This window comes from Apis laboriosa, unplaced genomic scaffold (genome assembly GCF_014066325.1).
Source record: "Apis laboriosa isolate Shangri-la unplaced genomic scaffold, ASM1406632v1 scaffold34_cov151, whole genome shotgun sequence".
Lineage (NCBI taxonomy): Eukaryota > Metazoa > Arthropoda > Insecta > Hymenoptera > Apidae > Apis > Apis laboriosa.
Genome location: NW_025222928.1, coordinates 8044587 through 8064939, shown reverse-complemented (window position 1 = coordinate 8064939; position 20353 = coordinate 8044587). Strand labels below are relative to the sequence as shown.

Sequence of the window (20353 nt, the reverse complement as noted above, 5' to 3'; positions counted from 1 at the left end):
ATTAATTATAATTATATTTAAACTAATATTTTGCTGTCTTTTTTTTTTATTTAAAATCTAAAAAAAATGTACAATTTTTATATATATATATATTTAAATAATAGAAAATTGATAAAAATTTGGGAAAATTTATTATTATTATTAAATAAAATTAATTAATTAATTATTAATTAATTATTAAATAAATTTTCAACTTGATATTTATATACAAAATATAAAATTTGTTATTGTTTAACTTATTATTTTTTTAATTAGAAAATGAAAAATAATAATTATTATTTACACAATTTTTCATAGTTAAAATTGTATAAAATAAGAAATTAAAAAAAAATTATTAAATAATAAAATATATATTTAAAACAAATTGCAAGAAGTTAAATATATAATCTAAACAAGATCATGAATATCTTAAAAAAATTAAGTTTATGTTTATTATATACCTATATACATACATATATATATGTATGTATTCATGCTAATATTTTATTACAAAGAAAAATTAAACAAATGACACATTGTTCCTAGATATATAAAGTTTTATTTCTGATCATTTTGGACTGTGTCAATAAAATATAGTACATGTATTTAGGCTGAATTGTTCCACGATGTTATACAATTTAATGAAAAATATTATAAACGAATGTTTGAATAAAATCCTATTCAGTATGGCAGCAGCATCATATGCCTTGTTAATATCAATTTCTAAAAATTGTTAAAATATTTAGTTTAGAAACTTATACATAAAATGTTGTATTATACAAATGCATAATACATTCTTTTTTTTGACTTGACAACAATTAATGATAAAATAATTCAAGCGATCTTATTTTTATATCAATGTCTGATGAGAAATATCATAGGGAATTCCTATGTTTTTGTAAATGTGTAAATATACCTTTGTTGTTAATGTAATAAAAGAATTATAATTTTGTTTGCAAATAGATATTAGATAAGATGACTCAAATTAAGTGTCATATGAAATAGCTACTAATTATAACATGATGTTTTATTTAGAATCTAAGGTCACTTACATATAAAGAATGGTATGTTATTCAAGTCAAAAATTCAGAAAGATATAAATTGTAAGAATCTTGTTATTATTTAATACTTTATTTACAAGACATTCTCAAAGTTACATTCTTAATTTCTTAAACACAGTTATTTCTCTTATTTTCTCTTATGACCTTAGATTGTTTAGAAGTAATTTTTTTGGATTTATTAAATTTTATTTTATAAAATAAAATTATGAGATTCTACTAAAAAAAGTATAAAAAATGTAAAAAAGTAAAAAACTAAATTTATACCTTTTTATAACTGCTTCATTTGACACTTATCTTGAAATATCTCAATGCATTGTAACATTATATTATTATAACATTTCAAGAAACATTTCAGAAAATATTTTTTAAAAAAAATTATGTTCGTCGCACTTCTGAAAGTTCATTTAAACAATGTATATCTTATTGTATTAACAAATGAAAATCACATATAAAGTGAAAATGCATAATCGAATCGATGATAAAATATTTAATCATAGGTTGATTAATTATGCTTTATGCATAATCCGATGAGTAAAACTACATTTAATATAGCAACACTTCTCTCCCTGAATGCGTTGTAAGTCCGAGTGCTGAATATAAGGCCATTTCATGTGAATGACGACCGTTAAAAGTTCAACACACCATTTATAAAATCTTTTCCTCTATTGGAACAACATTTTCAATCTCGTAAATGAAGACAAACTGTCTGCTTAATTTACGTAAGTTTTATAATCGAGCTTATAGACACACTCACAAAATATCTTGCCATATTACTTTTATCGTGTGTAGTAATGGTTATTTATAATATTTATATATATATATATATATATGTACATAATGTATACATATATATACATATACACTTACATATATATATATATATATATATATATATACATATACACACACATATACATATATATAGTTAAATTGTTTTGTAACTTACGTTGAGTAACTATCACTGCGCTTATTTCCTCGTAATAACATATAATCAGTTTCTCTTTTCTTTCTTTTTTTCTACTTTTTGTTTTTTTTTTTTTTGTTTCATTATTATTCTTCATACATTCATTCAGATCTTTCACGCTCTCTCTCAAACAACAAAAAATTAAATTAAAAAAATATTAATAAACATAAGATCCATATGTAAAATCCATATCAATGTCATGACGCCAGCCAGAGATAATTTTAATTTTTTTTGTTTCTTTGAAACTTTTCTTATTGTTAACATTTTTAAAAGAAATATTTTATTATTAATCACAATAATGATAAAATTTATTGGAAGAATTTATATTATTGAATAATTCATTGATTAGATTTCTTCGAAATAGTGCATACAAAATTGTCAAAATGTTTTTCTTTTCCAATGTACTTTTGTTAATTACTGGCAGGCATTAGTAGTTCGTCGTGATATAGACGATAAGCCGAATGGTAGGACTAAGTTAAAAAATCTATGATCAGCGATCAAAAAAGAATTTTTGTCGAAAGAATTTTTAAGCTTCACTCTTAAGACATAAAATTCTGGATATATACTTAATTAATAATAATTTTACCAATCAGGCTCTACTTATTTTCCTGTTTTTATAATTTTTTTTATTTTATTTTTTGCAAGTTTATTGGGCTGAAACAACAGTAAATCGCAAACACATGACTGTTGTCATCAAAAGTAAGTCATTAATTTCGTAGTTTAGGAAGACAGTAAATTATTCAGAACGCGATTGCAATAATAAACAGTTGCAACGTTTTCATTTTTCTTCGTGCATTTCATTTTATTTTCTTGTCCCTTCATGCACGCCATGTTAATATGTGTAATAAACATCTCACAGTTCGTCGGTGGTCTGGAACGAACGTAATTACGAAAGTGTACCTTATTACAAACATATTACGTATTATGAGCAATAAAAGTTGAGTCAGTGAAACTTTCTTAGGCCCAACACTTCTTTTTTTTCTTATTTGCTTTTCTTATCGCCACTTTGCGCGCTTTATATGGATGCAAATATTTAGAATTTACAACTTCATACCTAGAGAGACACGCGATTTCGTTCTCTATTCTTTTCCTTGTTTTTTATTTTGTGAAAATATGGCCCCATTGTTACAGGCTCGATGTAAACTTTAGAAATTGTTCTCTTCCTTCCTGAGTCTGCAACAGGCTTTATCGAATTCCATGCCATATACATGTCAATGATTGTGATCCTTTTTTTATATAATTTTTACAATTGCTTTAATTTATCGTTGATCGATCTTTATTTTAAAGCTCATTTCAATTTGAAACTACTTTGTGTAAAATATAACACTTCGGTCCCACATTTTTTTATAATTTTTTCTTCGTATTTAATAACATATGAGAACACTTTAATGCGATATAATTACAAAATAGTGTTCTTTGAAATTTTTTTTCAAGTTAATGGAACATTAATGTTACTTTAAACATTTATAAACAACAAATAAATATTATATGTTTAGTTTTTTATATCTATTGTTCTCAATCACCCTTGAAATGGTAACATCTAATGTAATACGTTTATCAATTTATTTTTCTAAAGAATCACAACTGTACCGTGAATGCAACTGGCATAAAATCGAACCCTCTTTAAGTCTCTCCGTATTAATTCTATATTGTGTACATATTTTGACAACCTGATCGTTCTACATATTTTTCGTTCGTTTGTAATATTAATAATAAAATCACTAGTCAAAAGTCTTATCTTTCAACTTTTATGCAAAAACATATTTCTTGACCATTACAATACGAATTTTAATCTTTTATGTGTAAACAAAAGAAATTTATCATCATTATTTAGAAATATAATTTTCAAAGATTGCAATCAAGGTCAAAAAATATGTTTAATTACATTTATTCCAGTTCCGTTTCATCTAATTTTCATTCATTTTTGTTAGTTTTATTCCTATGTATGACCGCTTGTGTGCGTATGCTTTGAGAATCCTCGCCTCGAGCGGGCAAACAGCAGTTAATTGGCCATTAGTCATATAATTCACACGAAAAGTCGAAGACTCACCGAGGCTTCAGTCTTTCAGTCGTTTATACCAGGGACGTAAAATCTCTATTTCAATAGTATTCGCAAGAATATTAGAATTTCTTAAATTTGAATAAAATCTAAAAATATTTGGATACTTAAACATTTACTAATGTTTATTCCAATGTATATTTATGTCATTGTTGTATTACACACCAATCAATTTAAAAAAAAATAATTGCAATTATGAGAATCAAAAGAACTGACTTCAATATCCGATACCAATAATGAATCGAGATTTAAGCGATAGAAATAGAAATATCTTTAATAGTATTAGAAATATTTTAACATATCAGCCGTTTCGGATCTAGCAAAATGACGATCAGTGTAAGTTATCAATTAACACTAACAGACTTTCTGTACAATCTATAAGTACTATCAAAATGATTGATAGTATATGGGTATTCTTCATAGAGTCCCTGGTCAACGTGAACGCATTTCGTATTTGTTTTTACGTTGTTGCGTAATACATTGTATATATACATATACATATACATATATATATATATATGTAGGTGTATAAACGCATGTATGTGAGCATGCGTTGTATGTGAAGATAACGAAATTGAACAATTGTTTTTCAGAGACTCGTAACGATGTGTGGCTTGGCAGTGGTGGAAGCGATCTCGGACAGTCGTACGTCAATGGGAATGCGATCGTCGTAAAGCGTTGGTGCCTGCAAGATGATTCCTGCCGTACCGACGACTACGGCTAATGTAAAAATCCAAAGGAATAGCCTGTCAAGCACCATCGCGACATATTTCCAATCTTCCTTGACCTAAAAAATTAAAAATAATTAAATTGATTAAATAAATAATTTCAAGATTATTATATTATATTATATTATTATATATTATAATTTAAGAAAATTTTTAAATAATTTATTCTTTATTTGAAGTACGTTATTATTTTGCAAAATCAAAAATAAAATAAAGATTCGCATACTCTGGTAGAATCCTCTTCTCTTTTCGTATGATCAGCAATGAAACGAATGCCTTCGATAGCTTTATATATTTCTGGGCAGTGATGCCAATGATGAAGAGTGTTACAGAGAGCGTCCACGCTCTCCTCGGTCGGCAGTTGCGGTGGAGGAGCAGCCGTGGTCGCTGGTGAACCGTGAATGCGACACGCACTTCCTAAATTCACAGCTTCTAATTCCCTAATAGGAAATAATTTTTTCAAATAGATACAGATCATAAGCTTTTTTTTTAAAGATTTAAAACTTTATATAAGAAATATTTCTTTTTGTAGATTATTATATATTTCTTTTATTATATATTTATATTATATATTATTATATATATTATATATATTATATATTATTATATATTTCTTAGATTATTATTATATTTCTTTTTGTAGAAATATTTTCTACACAAGATTAACAAAAATTTGAAAAAGAAGATAAAATTAAATATATAAAAATTCCATTTCTGAATCTTTCTAAGGATTGTATGAATTTAATAAATATCGATATAAAATAATTAGTTATTAAAATTTTTACATACCGAGGGTGTAATTCGTCCCGCGAATCGAGACTCGGGAACAAAACGGAAGATTCAACCAGCTCCGAAGCTGAAGTCTCTACAAAAAGTGACGGATCTCGCAATTCGAGACCATTGCACGTTCTGACCATTACTCGTTGACCATGATGACTACTCATGCTACGTTTATCTATCTGGTATTGCGGCCTATCGATAAAAGATACAATTATCATCAAGACTTTTATTTAAATAATTTAAACAAAATATCTAATTATTTGTCTCAATTTTGATTTTTAATTTACAAATTTGTAATAATTGTAACAAAGTATTGTTATTTATTTATTTTACATTTAATATTAGAAAATAATTATTATATACAATTTCTAATAATTAATTTTCTAAGAATTTATACATTTATATTTATACATTTATATTTATACATATTTTTGGAATCTATTTAAGCATATTCAGTGATAGGAGCTATTGATAAATCTTTTCTATACTTTGGATATTTTTTAATAATCGATATACATATATTAATTTTTAAGCTTGTGAAATTATGATCCTAACTACTATTACATTACTGAAATAATATTTTATTTGCATAGATAATATATGATTGTAATAATAAGCCAATGGTATCAAGCATGTTGGTTAATAATCAATTATACTGGGAATATTGCATTGCAAATAATGTAAAATTTCAACAATGTGCTTCAACACATGTAGTGCTAAATTGTGCATAATTTTATATGAAACTATAAATATGAATACTGTCGAATTATCGTGTTAATATTTACAATGAGACTAATGTGCAGAATTTCAAATCATTTGAAGAAGATAAATAACGGATCCGAGAGAATTTTCAGTCCCTGCCGCAAATCTTCTTATGCAAATTTTTTTCATCTCCTTAATTATTAAGAACTTGGCTTTCGAATTTTAATATAATATACCTTTAACTTTCCAATACTTTCCTTTTTTTCCTTGTCGATATTATATTTTCCACATCAAATAAATTTCAATATTGTCATTGTGTTTGTTCGCATGAAAACTGGATTAATTTCAATTTGGTGGACACAGAAAGAGAAATAGAAATAAAAAGGAAAAACAGAAGAAAGAGAGAGAGAGAGAGAGAGAGAGAGAGAGAGAGAGAGAGAGAGAGAGAGAGAATGGTGGATTGTGCTAATGGTTGCAGACACGACGTGACACTAATGTCACGTGCGAGGCCACTAATGAACGTTCTAATGCTGGTTGGCATAGACTCAACGGTTGGTCCAAATGCTCGATAGAATCATATCTTGCCTGGAATCATAATCGGATCTCTTCGAAGGCGTATTATACCTGCGCATCACCAGTAGTCTTGGCAGAACATGAATAAAAACACGACGGACCCATGGTGCCATCACGTGCGTCTGTGGCGACCGGAAGTGAACATTGAGGACTACCACGGTTACGCATATACTGAAAACGAAGCGTTTTACACGTTATATTATAATTATAATTATCGCATAATAAGAAGCTAATACTTTCTAATTTAAAATTTCCCTTCCATCTTAATTTAATTTAATTTAACTCTATTGAAAATAATTTTACAATTTAATAATCCAAAAAAAAAATTTAAATAAATTTGTCGATACCTGAAGGTGTCTAGGATCATGGTGAAAAGGACGAATTTACCAAGAAGCGGTACTACGAGCGATGTGGGCGGGATAATTTCGGCCAGCAGAAGGAAGAACACAGTCAGCGACAGTAGAATTGAAATTGATAAGCTGACCTGAAAAGGCGGTGAAACACGTCTTCACTTATATATAATTCAATTAATATTATTTTCAAAGGAAGAGATGAAAAAAAACATGTTTTCTAAAAAAGACAAGACAAATGAATATAAAAGAAATTATAGAAAAATAAAGAAAGAAGGAAGAAGATCAAACAAAAGACAACGTTCCAATTTTAATTCAAACTTTTTTCAAGAATATGCTTGAACAAACCACGATCGTCACAACAAGATCCATCCGGATAACGTTCATGTTCAAAATTCATCGAAACACATAAATCTCGAATCCATCCCAATCAGATATCGATTAGAATAAAAAGATAATTCAAGCACACAGCGCACGTAACACGTAATCGCTACATCAACGAATCTACGTTCACGTAGGTAGATCATCGTTTCTAACCAAAAACGAATCCCAAGTTTCCAGACACACGATAGCCAATACAACGTACACAATTGCAACACACGATACACTCGAGGATGAATATGACTGACTCTCGGTTATCTCACTGATAGATGTAGGTGTAGGTTTCAAATCAGTAGGCAAACTTGGAAACGAAGAACAAAGCCCGATTCGAGGGAGCTATTGTTTCGTTCTTTTGGCAGCATTTTCGTCCAAAGTAACTAGACAGATTCGCGGTTCTGAACTGCGAATTCAACTGCCTCCTTTTAAACGAGATTCATCCTGTAATGTGTTTTACATACGTTTTAGAAAATTTATATTGAGAAATTTATTCTTACGTTGCACAAATGGCGTTGAACAAATGGATAATGATAAATTCAAAACGAAACAGTAAATTAAAAAATAATTTATTTAAGCAAGAGGGCAATAAATAAGCCTCGATCTTGTCCTTTTCAAGTGAATGAAATCGGGAGAGGTAATTGACTGCGGATGGCACGCTGACATCTGACCTTCTCTCAGTTTTTTTCTTTCTTTCTCTCTTTTTCTTTTTTTTTTTTCATCACCCTCTCTCCTCCTCCCTCGACCAGTTTCTCCCTTTACCATTTTGCCCGGCTGTTTCGAGCCAGAACAATACGACTGAATTATAGAAGCGCGCACGGCGTCAAGTGGGTATCGGCTCGAGGTCAAGAGTCTACGAGGAATGGAGGCCGAACGGCATTTAGAGGTTTGCATTCCGACCATGGATTTTGATATTTGACCCTCTCCACTCGGGATTCTGCTCGAACACAGACCGAGATCTTGCACGACGCGCATTAATGTAAATATTATACAACGTGTAATATTTTTTGATTTTGCATTTTACAATTAGATTTGAATTGTTTGAATAAAATTTTAATTATTATTGATTCATTTTATACATATTAATTAAGATTAATATGTCAATAAAATCAATTTTATTGCAATTTTATCAGTATAGGATTAATAATTATAAGAATAGTAACATTTATAAAATTAATTGGTGGTTATTTAATAATAATTTCTCATGGATCTTAAGATCTTCGGGATTACTTTTTTTTCGTTATATATAATTTATAAACTAACAAACAATCGTTTAATATTTATTATTAAGGGATAATTAATTTTATACAATCATTTATATAAGTTCATCGAATATAGGATGTCTCCAGTCATTAAATTTAATTAAAGAAATTTTGTTAATAATTCGTTTATTTATTATTTTAATATTATATTGTTTATTTAGATTAGCTGTGCTTAGAGAAACTTGAAAGCTTTTTTTTTCTTTTTTTCTTTTTTTCTTTTTTTTTTTTATATACAGTAAAAGCCATAGCTTTCCATTCTTTTTCGGAATAACACTCTTTCCATTCTTTTCGAAACACGATTTCGTCCTTTCTGTTCGGCGGAATTTTTCTGAATAAAGGAATATCTTTATCGCTCGTTAATTTATCTTCTGGATTATTTGATATTGAAGGATTTCTGAAAAAAAAAAAGGACATAGGCTTTGATATAATAAAGCTTCGATAATATAGAGAGGGGAGGAATTTAAGAAAATTCCAAGAGAATTCTTCCGTTTTCGTGCGGAAGAAAAGGCAGAAGAATGGAGGCGCTCTTTCTCCGTTCGTTTTATCCCGTCACGTGGAACGACGGGATGCGGCGACGAATTTAATATCCTTTATTGGCTTTACTTTTCTCTCGAATTGGCCGCGGCACGGCGACGAAATTTATCGATACACTTTCGCGACGCCCGCCTTTTTTTTTCGCGAGTCTTATATTAAATCCTCGCCACCAACTTTTCCTCACCGTAAATCGGGGGGGGGAGGGGGGAGGAAGAGAGACCCAATCGTGTTTCATGCAACTCAGAATCCCGACAAATTGTCAACCGTCGATTAACTCTTCGCGTTCGAATCAGTTACCAACTCACAGCTTTGATGCGGCAATTCGAAACGGCGACGATATTTATTTACGTTCGATTCTTTTGAAATATCGCTTCGTATAGAATAGATTTCTAACCTGTTTACGTATACTCTTGCGAAGCGTGCAATAATATACTGTCGAATGGTTAGATCTCAAATTACATCGCGGATCGAATTACACTTTGTTGGTTTAACGAGTTTAACGGTCAGTGGGAATAGAAATATTATTTTCAAAGTTTTCGAGTTTTGTAAGCATAGAATATGGTAAAATGAAATTAATTCGATTTTAGTATTCGAAGAGGTTATTAAGCGAGCAAGGATGAGTGATTTTTCATTATTGAATAACGAAATTATTTCTATTTATTAATGTATTATTATTATTATTATTATTTTATATATTATTTATTAATATATACTAATATATATAAATTGATAGAGAGAAGGAAAATAATAATGAAAATAGAGAATAAGAGAAGACGAATAATAGATGGTGAATGTGAGAACACTTGTTGGGATATTAGGTCAAAATGAATTTTATGTTATTAATAATATAAAATAGTATAAAATAATATAAAATAATATAAAATAATATGTATATATATTATAATTATTATATTAAAATTATATTATAAATATGATATTAAAAATATTATAATTCGTTATTACAAGAAATTGATGATAGAGGGAAGGAAAATAGCGATGAAAATACAAATGTAGTAAGAGAAGGTGAAAAATAAGAATAATACATGGTGAATGTGAGAGCACGTTATTGGAATATTAGTTCAAGATGAGTTTTTCGTTATTGAATAATGAAATTATTTATTTGTTAAGAAATTGACGATAGAGAGAAGGAAAATAGAGTATAAGATGAAAAATAAGAATAATAAACGGTGAATGCGAGAATACATTGGTAATTACGTTATTATTAAAATATCGCTCAAAACAACGATATAAACTTTAACATTCGACAAATTTTCTTTCATTAATCACATAAAAATACATAAAATATTAGAATACAAAAATTGTATACGTTGATTCACGCGTGAAATCATTTTAAGTTAGCTAAGAAATTCACCGAACGATTCGGCGAGAAAAGCCTGGAATGCAAAGGGTTAACCTGTTTTAAAAACCTGAATCAATCCTTCGATCGGGAATTTCTACAATCGAAAGTTAACGAAGAGGAGGAAAATTAGTTTACGATTTTTTAGTATTCGAAGAGGTTATTAAGCGAGAATTTAAAAGAAAAGAAAGAAAAAAGAATATTATAAAAATGGATGACTTGATAAAAGCAACTTTTCTCACCTTCTCGCCACTGTCGCTTGGCAGATAGAAGACCAACACCGTGAGAAACGAGATACCCATACACGGTATTATAAGATTGACGGTGTAAAACAGAGTCTTCCGTCTCATGGTGATGTTGAACGTGATGTCGAGGTAGGGCTCATCGCAACACGTGTAAAATTTTTCATTTCTGCAAATGAAATCGTTTCCATAATTAGATCGCGATCCCTTAAAGAAAAACAGCAAATATATATTCGTAAAAATTTCTCGACTCGATTCGACTCGAATTGGGGGAAAAAGTTGAAAAAAGAGGAGAGGCTCTCACTTTTGCCCAAAATTTTCTCCACCCAATTCGTTCAAATGCTCGCTCGATATCAAGAATTTTATCCTGTTTTCTGGCTTCTTCACTGGGTCGTTAAAAGCCAGACAAAAGCTAAAAGCTGAATAGACAGTAAAATATTTAAAATAAAAAGAATAATTGGAGAGGAATAATTGCTTACCGCACGGCTGGGACTTCGAGGATGTCCCACTCGACGGAAGTGTAAAACTCGGACAGATCAACGCCGATGTCGACGACATTGCTACCATGAATTTCGTCGATGTGTCGAAGATCAACCTGCGAAAAAAAATCAAAACGAATCCTATATTATTGCGGAAAATGAAAAAAAGAAAAAATCTTTTCAAGTTTCTCCAAGTCACATTCATATATTTCATTCCCTTATTAATCCTGATTCGCGCTTTAACGAAGGATTCGTTCGTTGTTCAGAGATATATAATTTCTGCTTGGGAGCAGAACGTATATCAATCGCTCAGGTTAAATAGAGGAAACGCGAGGTATTACGGTGGATACGTTTGATCCATTTGAGGGAATGGAATGGCATTCGACGTTGCCGATATTTACGCCCATTTCTGCCCGTTAACTTGGAGTTAACGAGATTCCTTGTGTTGCAACATAGCACATAAACGTAACATTCGATTTCGAATATTACTATCTCACTTTTTCTTTCTATCAAGTCTTTGAAGTCTTTCTAAGTTTTTCTAACGCACAGCATTCAATTGTTAGCAACATTATTTCAGTAACACATTGTCGTATCGCGAAATCAAGTCAGAATATTTGTTTAAAATAAAGTTTTAATTAAATAATTTTCATACAAAATTAAATTATATAATAATAAATAATAATCGAAATAATTTTATTCAAAGAAATTAATGTGAATAGTGAATAAAAAAAAATCTAATATGTAATAGTAATGTGAAAAAGAAAAATACAATGTTAATGATTTTTTTAGTGGATATAAGATAGTGACATTAGTATTATATTAAAATATAAATATTGAATTTAAGTGAAATAGAAACAAAAGTTTTTCAATTGACGTTTCAATCGATCTATGAATTTCAAGTTGATTCAAGTATCATTCGTGACTTTCTTGTACATATGAGGATAAGCAAATTTATGTATAAAAATAATACATTCAATCTTTCTAATCTGAAATCTTATGGGAGTGTGAGTTTTGATTTGCTCCTATGGATTTCGGTAAATAGGCAGATTGAATATCAACAATTCAACTATTGATTTAAATAATATGTTTATATTATAAAACAATTTATCTATGGATTTATATAAAGTGGTGTATATGTTAATATTCTGGAATTTACTATTATTATATAAAAAACTTATTCCAGGCAAGATTTTGTTAAATAAGAAGTTACATAATATATACATTATATTACATTACACTAAAATTTATTTGAAATTTATTGAATCAATTGTATATAAAAAATATATTTATTTTCATCGAGGGGTTCCGCTGCGCAAGCGACATTGCAAATTACGGCACTGCTGCACATCCAGCTGAACGTTCTCGCTCTTTCACTGTCTCGCTCTATCTAATACAAACTTAAAATGCTTATAACTCGTTAATCGAGCCTTATTGGACATGTGTATACGAACTTTTTTCATCGTTTCGACATCTAGAATCCACCTTTCAAAGGTGTCTCACGTGTTTATTAACACTCTGTATATATGCTTGTCTATAAGAAAATTCTTCTCCCTAGATTCGAGATTGTAAAAAAAAAAAATTAGCATTGGAAATTTTAAAGGAGTATCGTGTTACACATTTCACAAAAGTGAAAATTCGAAGAAACTTTAACGAACGAATCACAGGTAAAGAAATATGATCGTTGGTTAGGTGTATATATATATATATGACAAACAACGAGTTTGTACAGACTCATACGCATTAATCACAAGAAATTTATGTGAGTTTCATTCGGCGTACATCCGCGGCCACCGTGTTCCACGTATCTCATGAATAGTGATGAAGCTTTTCGTACGAGGTGTGGCAAATAACACGTGCAAATAAACAAATATTATCAACAATCTTTTGATATCTCGCTCCCTTTTAATTATACACTTTCTTAATCCAATTTTTAGTCACGTTGCTTCCTCACTTCCTTCGATTGAGATGTAATTTGGGGACTTCGAATGCTATATTTTATTTTATTAACATTCGGAATTTTCGAGTTTTTCATTTGTACAGAGAGAAAAAAAGATAGCAATTTTTCTTCTCTCTTTTTTAACTGAAAAATATAAAGTGTTTATTTTCTCTTCTTCGATATTTTTTTAAACATCTCTTTTTCTCTCTCTCTCTCTCTCTGGAGAATGTAAAAAGGAGTTTCATGGGTAAAAAGAAAGAACGTGGAAGGAGAGACGGTTTACCTGGAAGCCGTCGTAAGTCCACGAGCCGAACTTCATGACGCACGTTTGCTCGTCGAACGGAAAGTATTCTACGTCGATCTCGCAAGAGGACTTGTATATGGCCGGTGGCTTCCATTCGACCCTCCCCGTGTAATTCAGCGTCGCCTTCGTTGCCAGCGTCACCTCGAAATTACCATCGGCACTATTCCATGGAAAACAAATCGATCATTCAATAATTGTGATCCAGCCCGCTAGAAACACGCTCGTTCGAAAAAAATTTAAAAAAAATTTTATTTATACTTCGGACAGAATTCCCCGACAGAAGGATTATACAATCGAATATTTTTTTTTACACTCGAGATCAATTTTAAAATTATATACAGATCTATTTCGTGTAAAAAAAAAAAAAAAAAAAATGATAAAAATTTTCATTTGATCGGAAGTTATTTAAGTATTATATCTAATCGTAGCTGAAAGGCAATAAGTGATACGAGTAAAAATTTTATTTAGGGAGGGGTTAATAATAAATCGAGTTTCGTCCCGTTATGAAAATTCTAAAACTGGAAAATTACTGGTGGCAGTTTGCCAAGTAATTCTAGACAATCGCTTATGCATGTAGCCTTCTTCCAAAGGTTGGATCCATTAACTAGTAATACAGCAGAGATATTAAACGCAGTAATTTTCGCGGCGTGACGAAAAGATGGTCTTACTTGTTGTATAAAACTATATCGGGCCTCCATATATGATCGGATGGCACGTGCAGCATTTCCACCCCACCATATTCCTTTGGATCCCATTTTAACTTGTAATCGTACCATGACTGTAACAATAAACGTTTCAATTATTGATAAAAAAAAAAGAAAAAGAAATGCAATGAGAAAACGTACGGCTATAATAAGTCATTAAAATTCTAATCTCTTTTATCTTTTAATATCCTCCATAGAGATAGAGATAAAGGATGGGCTCCATAATTAACGATAAACGTTTCAATTATTGTTAAAGAATACAGTGACAAATTTTATAAGAAACTTAAAAACATACTAAGTTATTAAAATTCTGATTTCTTTTATTCTTTAATATCTTCCATAGAGATGAATGGAGGTGCAACATGGATTCCATAATTAATAATAAACGTTTCGATTATTGTTAAAAAAACACAGTGAAAAATTTCACGAGAAATTTGAAAATATACTACTATAACAAGTCATTAAAATTCTGATTCCTTTTATTCTTTAATATTCCGCGCAGAGGATGACGGAATCGAAATTAATTGCGCAACTAACAACAAACGTTTCGATTATTGTTAAAAAAAACACATTGACAAATTTCACGAGAAATTTGAAAATATACCACTATACAACGAGTCGTTAAAATTCCAATTTCTTTTATTCTTTAATAACCTCCACCAGAGATGAATGGGGACGTAACAATGCAACTCGATCAATGTTAACGGAAATGTTAAAATTTTCGACGAATTTTTCACCATCTTCGTCCCTCGTTTATTTCGAATTATTTTGTCATTTACTTTTTCAATTATCGATACAAATACATAGAGATAACTATTTACTCGAAAACATGAGAACTGTTGTTTTCTGACTGAATCAAAAGTCAAAAATTTTGATTTATCATTGTTATTATTATTATTTTCTTTTTTTAATATCCTCCACATAACACACACGGAACAACCATGGAATCCGGATACATAACTGGGCGCGATGGCTTCCTAGGGATATTTCGAGGACAGAATTACGACGAGGAGGAGAAGGAAAAGAGCTGTTCCAGAATTGCATTTTCCCTCCCTTCCTTTCCCCTGTATCGTTCGTGCGCGCAGCCTGATTATCGCGCGCCCCTTCCCATTCTTTTCACTCCTTTTCCACGACGGATTGTTTCCGTGAAACTCCTGCCTGCCTGCCTGCCTGCCACGAGCACACTCAGCCTTACCTCGTTCGCGACATGAACAGTTTTGACGTTCGTCCCCCCCCCCCCCCTCCGTCGGATCAGAGAAATTAATTAAAACGAAACGCATGAGATGAGACGCTTTTCGTTCCATTACGATTGCATTACTTCGTTCGTCTCGTCGATGTGAGTATAAGCCGATAATTTCTGGGAGAGAAGGAGAGGGGATATACAAAATGGTGTCCGAAGAAGGTGTCCGAGAGAAGATACGCGTTGCGAAATGAATGGAAAAAGGAATATTTTTCTTTTCTTTTCTTTTCTTTTCTCGATTAATCGGAAAACGATGGAGAAGATCATTACTCGATGTGATTATTTATATCGCGCAAGGGGATCGAAAGGGAAACTGTGTGTGAATTATCGCGTATATATCTTTTGTTGTATGTATCTTTAATGGTTAAGGAGAGAGGGGAGAAAATATATGTATAAAAGGGAAAGATAAGAGAGCGATTGCACGGAATTGTACGTCGGGTTAATTGACGGAGGGGAGATTGTCGGAGAGAGCATGCGACAGAATGTTAATTAACAGGAAATAGAGCAGGTTTTTTTCCCGGATAGCTCGTTTATGAGGAAAGAGAAAGAAAAGAGCGAAAAGGAAAAATAACTCGTTCGATGAGATAAAATACACTGGTGAAAAAAAAAAATATTTTTATAGTTTATCTTTGAATAATTTTTAACGTCGATAGATAAATTTTGGTTGATCGAATGGAAATAATTGAGAATAGAGGTAAAATAGATCTTCGATAGCTTTTTATTATATATATCTCAATTTAGAAGTGATAGAAGAGTCAGAATTAAGAGAAAAATGTGTAATATAGTGCTAATCTAACCTATTTCCACACATTAATTATTATTCATACTTGTTTTATTAATTATTCAAGGATAATCAAGAACGCAACGCCTGAGTTATGTTATTAATTCATTCAACTAAAGATTATTTTTCCAAGATTTCTACGAATCACGATTTGCACAAGTCGTTAACAAAGCAGAGAAAGCATTGCTATATAACGAATCTCGAAATAGTGGAAGTATAAACTTTACCACGTATGATTCCCTGGATAATTCTTTATACTCTCACAAGTTATTTTCCAAGATTTGTACAAATCGTTAATGAACCAGGAAAAGCACTGTATTTTATTCTCTAGAAAATCTTCTTAAATTAGAATTCTTCAATCAAGTTTATTTTCCAAGATTTGCACAAATAGTTAATGAAACAGGGAAATGTACTATATTCTGGTTTCTAGAAAAACTTTCTTAAACTCTAAAAATTAGGATTAGATATGACAAATCTCAAATAGCCAAAATATAAACTTTATCATATATGATTCCCTGGATAATTCTTTACATTCTTATAAGTTACTTTCCAAGATTTGCAAATAATTAATGAAACAGAGAAAACACTCTATTCTGATTTCTAAAAAATTCTCCTAAATTAGAATTAGAATCACAAATTATTTTCCAAGATTTCCATAAATAGTTAATGAAAAGCACTGTTTTCTAATTTCTGGAAAAGTTATCTAAACTCTAAAAATTAGAATTAGATATGACAAATCCTAAATATCCAAAATATAAACTTTATCATGTATTATTTCCTGAATAATTCTTTACACTCTCATAAGTTACTTTCCAAGATTTGCAAATAGTTAATGAAACAGAGAATTGTACTGTATTCTGGTTTCTAGAAAAGTTTCCTAACCCCTAAAAATTAGGATTAGATATGACAAATTCCAAATAGCTAAAATATAAACTTTATCATATATAATTCCCTGGATAATTCTTTACATTCTCACAAGTTACTTTCAAGATTTGCACAAATAATAATTAATGAACCAGAGAAAAACACTGCTTTCTGATTTCTAAAAAATTTTTCTAAATAAAATTAGAATTAGATCACAATGATAACAATTAACGAAACAGAGAAAGCCACTGTTTCCTAGTTTCTAGAAAATCTTCCTAAACCCTAAAAATTCTTAAATTTTAAAATTAGATATAACAAACTTCAAATAGCCAAAATACAAACTTTATCATATATTATTCCCTGGATAATTCGAAAAGCATCTTTATACTCTCACAAAGATTACTCTCCAAGATTTGCACAAATAGTTAACGAAATTAAGAGAAAAACATTGCTTTCTAGAAAATCTTTTTAAACGAAATCAGGATTAAACCATGACACGTCAAATATCCGAAGTATATAAACTTCAAACCACCTACAACTCCTTGAACAAGTCTCTCGAGAAGGATCTTCGCGGCTATCGGGATTCGAATTTATCTATTATCGATAAAGTCGATCGGGCGAAGAGCGGTGCCGGAAGGTAAACTAGAAAGTTTTACGAAATTCGCGGGAAACCGCCACTCCACCTTTCTCGTTCGTTACGCGTGGCCACCATCACCGCCGACTCTCCATTAATATACTATGGAAACTTCTCGACCGATATTTGATCTGATTATGTATCGGGTGTGCTCCTCTTTATATACCTTACGCCCATTTACCTAATCACGCTGTCCAACAGATTAATGGCCGCGTAAGTACCGCCATTGAATACGATTCATCGAGGGATTCAATTAATGAAACCTTGAAACAAACACGATTCTTTTCCATTTCTCACGAGATTTCTTACTTTATCGATTCGTTAATTTAACAATTTTTGCGATTTTAATTTTCTTTGTTGGTAACAACGAAATCGAAGGCAGTGATTATGCAATTAAATTTCTTTTTTCTTTTCATTATTAAAAGATTCTTGCTTGGAATAATTAATTAATTTGAAAGATATCGCTAAAAGGATAAATCAAGCGAGAAATTTCTCCTCCTCCTCTTGATTCTCGCAATGTTTTCTTTCTTTCTTTCTTTCTTTTGATCCCTAATTTTATGCAAGATAAAAGAGAGGGGGGAGAGCGAAATGGATGCACGGAATCGGATGCGAATCTGTCTTACGTAACGTTGGAAAGTGGGTTGCACGGTTCACCGGACTTATTTTGCGACTCTCGAGTGGAAGAGCTTTCCCTCTCCCGATTTTCGTTTTACCACGTATCCGCCCGTTTCATACGGTATCATTCACGGGAAGACAATGCACGACTCGAACGATTACGAGAAACGAGGGAATCACGCAAGCGGAATCTTTCGAGTTCTTCCACGCGCCATCTTTCCTCAACAAACAAGATTAAGCATAAAAAATATCGGTTAGAACCGTAGAATTCGTATATTCAGAAGTATTGTATTGATGAACGTAATGGAAATTAATTGGAATATTAATTTTAAAACGAATTATCAAATTTGGTTGTTAAAATTTTAGGTTAGGTTTATACACAACATAGGTTATATACAATACACACGCGCACACACCTGTTCTACCCAGAGGTTCGTTGTCATGATTTGATTTTTCAGATTCTGGAAAGAAAAACAGAAGGCGAACGATCACTTTCTCAGTTTTCTCTATCTTCTTCGGTAACTTTTATTCATCTCATTGCCCTATTGGCTATTTTATCTTACTACGTCGATCAACTGCGAGAGTTTGAGCTTGATTTTAACGGTGAGGGCGTCTGTGACGTTGACCACTGGACGAACCAGCTTGTTGTAATTCGACAGGAGGTCGTCGTACAGCCGCTTCGCATCCGGATTTCCCGAGCATCCTGCGAAAAACAAAAAATTATATATAATTGTAAATATTAAATACGATCGATACGTAACGAAACTTTTTCGAAGGGAAAGCTTCAACAGCACGGAGCTCGCGGATTCGTGCAACTGCCCGAAACCATCGAAGTCACGCGATCTTACCTTACCTTCTTGCGTTCTTCCATCTATCATTCCCTCGCAATTTAACGCTGTAATAAATTCGAAGCAGATATAAATCGCGTCTCCGCCATTTTCATTTCGATTTTTCCATTTCGTAAATGGAAAAATCTCTCGCGTCTCGTTTAATTTCGAGACGAATAAACAACGCGTGAACGAAATGATCACCAAATTATCCATTTCCATAAACAATTTTCCCCCTCCCCGGTTCGGTCGTTTTCATCGGTCGCGTAACATCATTTATTCCAAAATATCAGGCTGCCGTGATAAATAAATCGAGAGGAACGAACGCATCACGAATTCGCGAATAATTGGAGGATGTGTATGTGTGTCGAGGATAAGTTTTGTATAACGTTATCAACCGAGTTTTTCAATCGGTATCAAGGCAGGTAAACGTAAAATGATTTTATGAACGCTTTCCAATAAAGAGATAAAGAGGCGAGAAATTACGATATTGTTAATCGAGGATAACGAGATCTCGAGTATAAATCAATTCGCAAAATGTAAGTTAAATGTGGGGAAAATTCATTTTCAAATTTATAAAAAAATAATTATATATTAAAACTCTTGTACATTAAAATTTTTAATTCTCTTTTTAAACGTTTACAGATTAAAGAAAATAAATTTATATAAATAATAATGGTCACGTTTCGATAGTTGAGAAATATTTTGTAAATTTATTAAGAAGAGTTTAAATTTCTCTTGATATAATATCTATTTTTAATTTAAATCATTATAAATTATCGATAAGTTTTTTTTTTTGTAAATTAATTTTGAAGTAATGATTTTTTATATGTTCCACGTCGTTCCACGCGATAAAAGACGGATATATATAAAAGTGGAAACTTTCTACTTTATTTTATTACCGCCACATTTGATTCGGAAAACTTTGCGAAACTGTGCTGAAATTAATTTTGTTTACGGCCGCCCATGATATGCACAGGCACATTTAACAAATTTTATGATA

General features: G+C 30.9%; 1 protein-coding gene across 9 annotated transcripts in view; it reads right to left on the bottom strand.

Annotated features, from left to right (window-relative positions):
* Positions 1–518: 518 nt before the first annotated feature.
* The window catches only part of LOC122714787 (acetylcholine receptor subunit alpha-like), a 79593-nt gene continuing 59758 nt past the window's right edge, over positions 519–20353 (bottom strand). For 8 of the 9 annotated variants that reach the window (XM_043936451.1, XM_043936454.1, XM_043936453.1 and 5 more), the window contains 12 exons: positions 19087–19226; positions 18940–18984; positions 14354–14463; positions 13665–13845; positions 11446–11561; positions 10967–11135; positions 7194–7330; positions 6859–7017; positions 5581–5763; positions 5018–5231; positions 1987–4850; positions 519–702 (listed from right to left, as the gene is read on the bottom strand). In XM_043936451.1, the coding sequence (XP_043792386.1) occupies positions 4653–4850; positions 5018–5231; positions 5581–5763; positions 6859–7017; positions 7194–7330; positions 10967–11135; positions 11446–11561; positions 13665–13845; positions 14354–14463; positions 18940–18984; positions 19087–19226 (1652 nt within the window). In that variant the 3' untranslated portion in view covers positions 519–702; positions 1987–4652. The remainder of the gene's footprint in view (positions 703–1986; positions 4851–5017; positions 5232–5580; positions 5764–6858; positions 7018–7193; positions 7331–10966; positions 11136–11445; positions 11562–13664; positions 13846–14353; positions 14464–18939; positions 18985–19086; positions 19227–20353) is intronic. The other variant, XM_043936460.1, reaches the window with a different exon arrangement.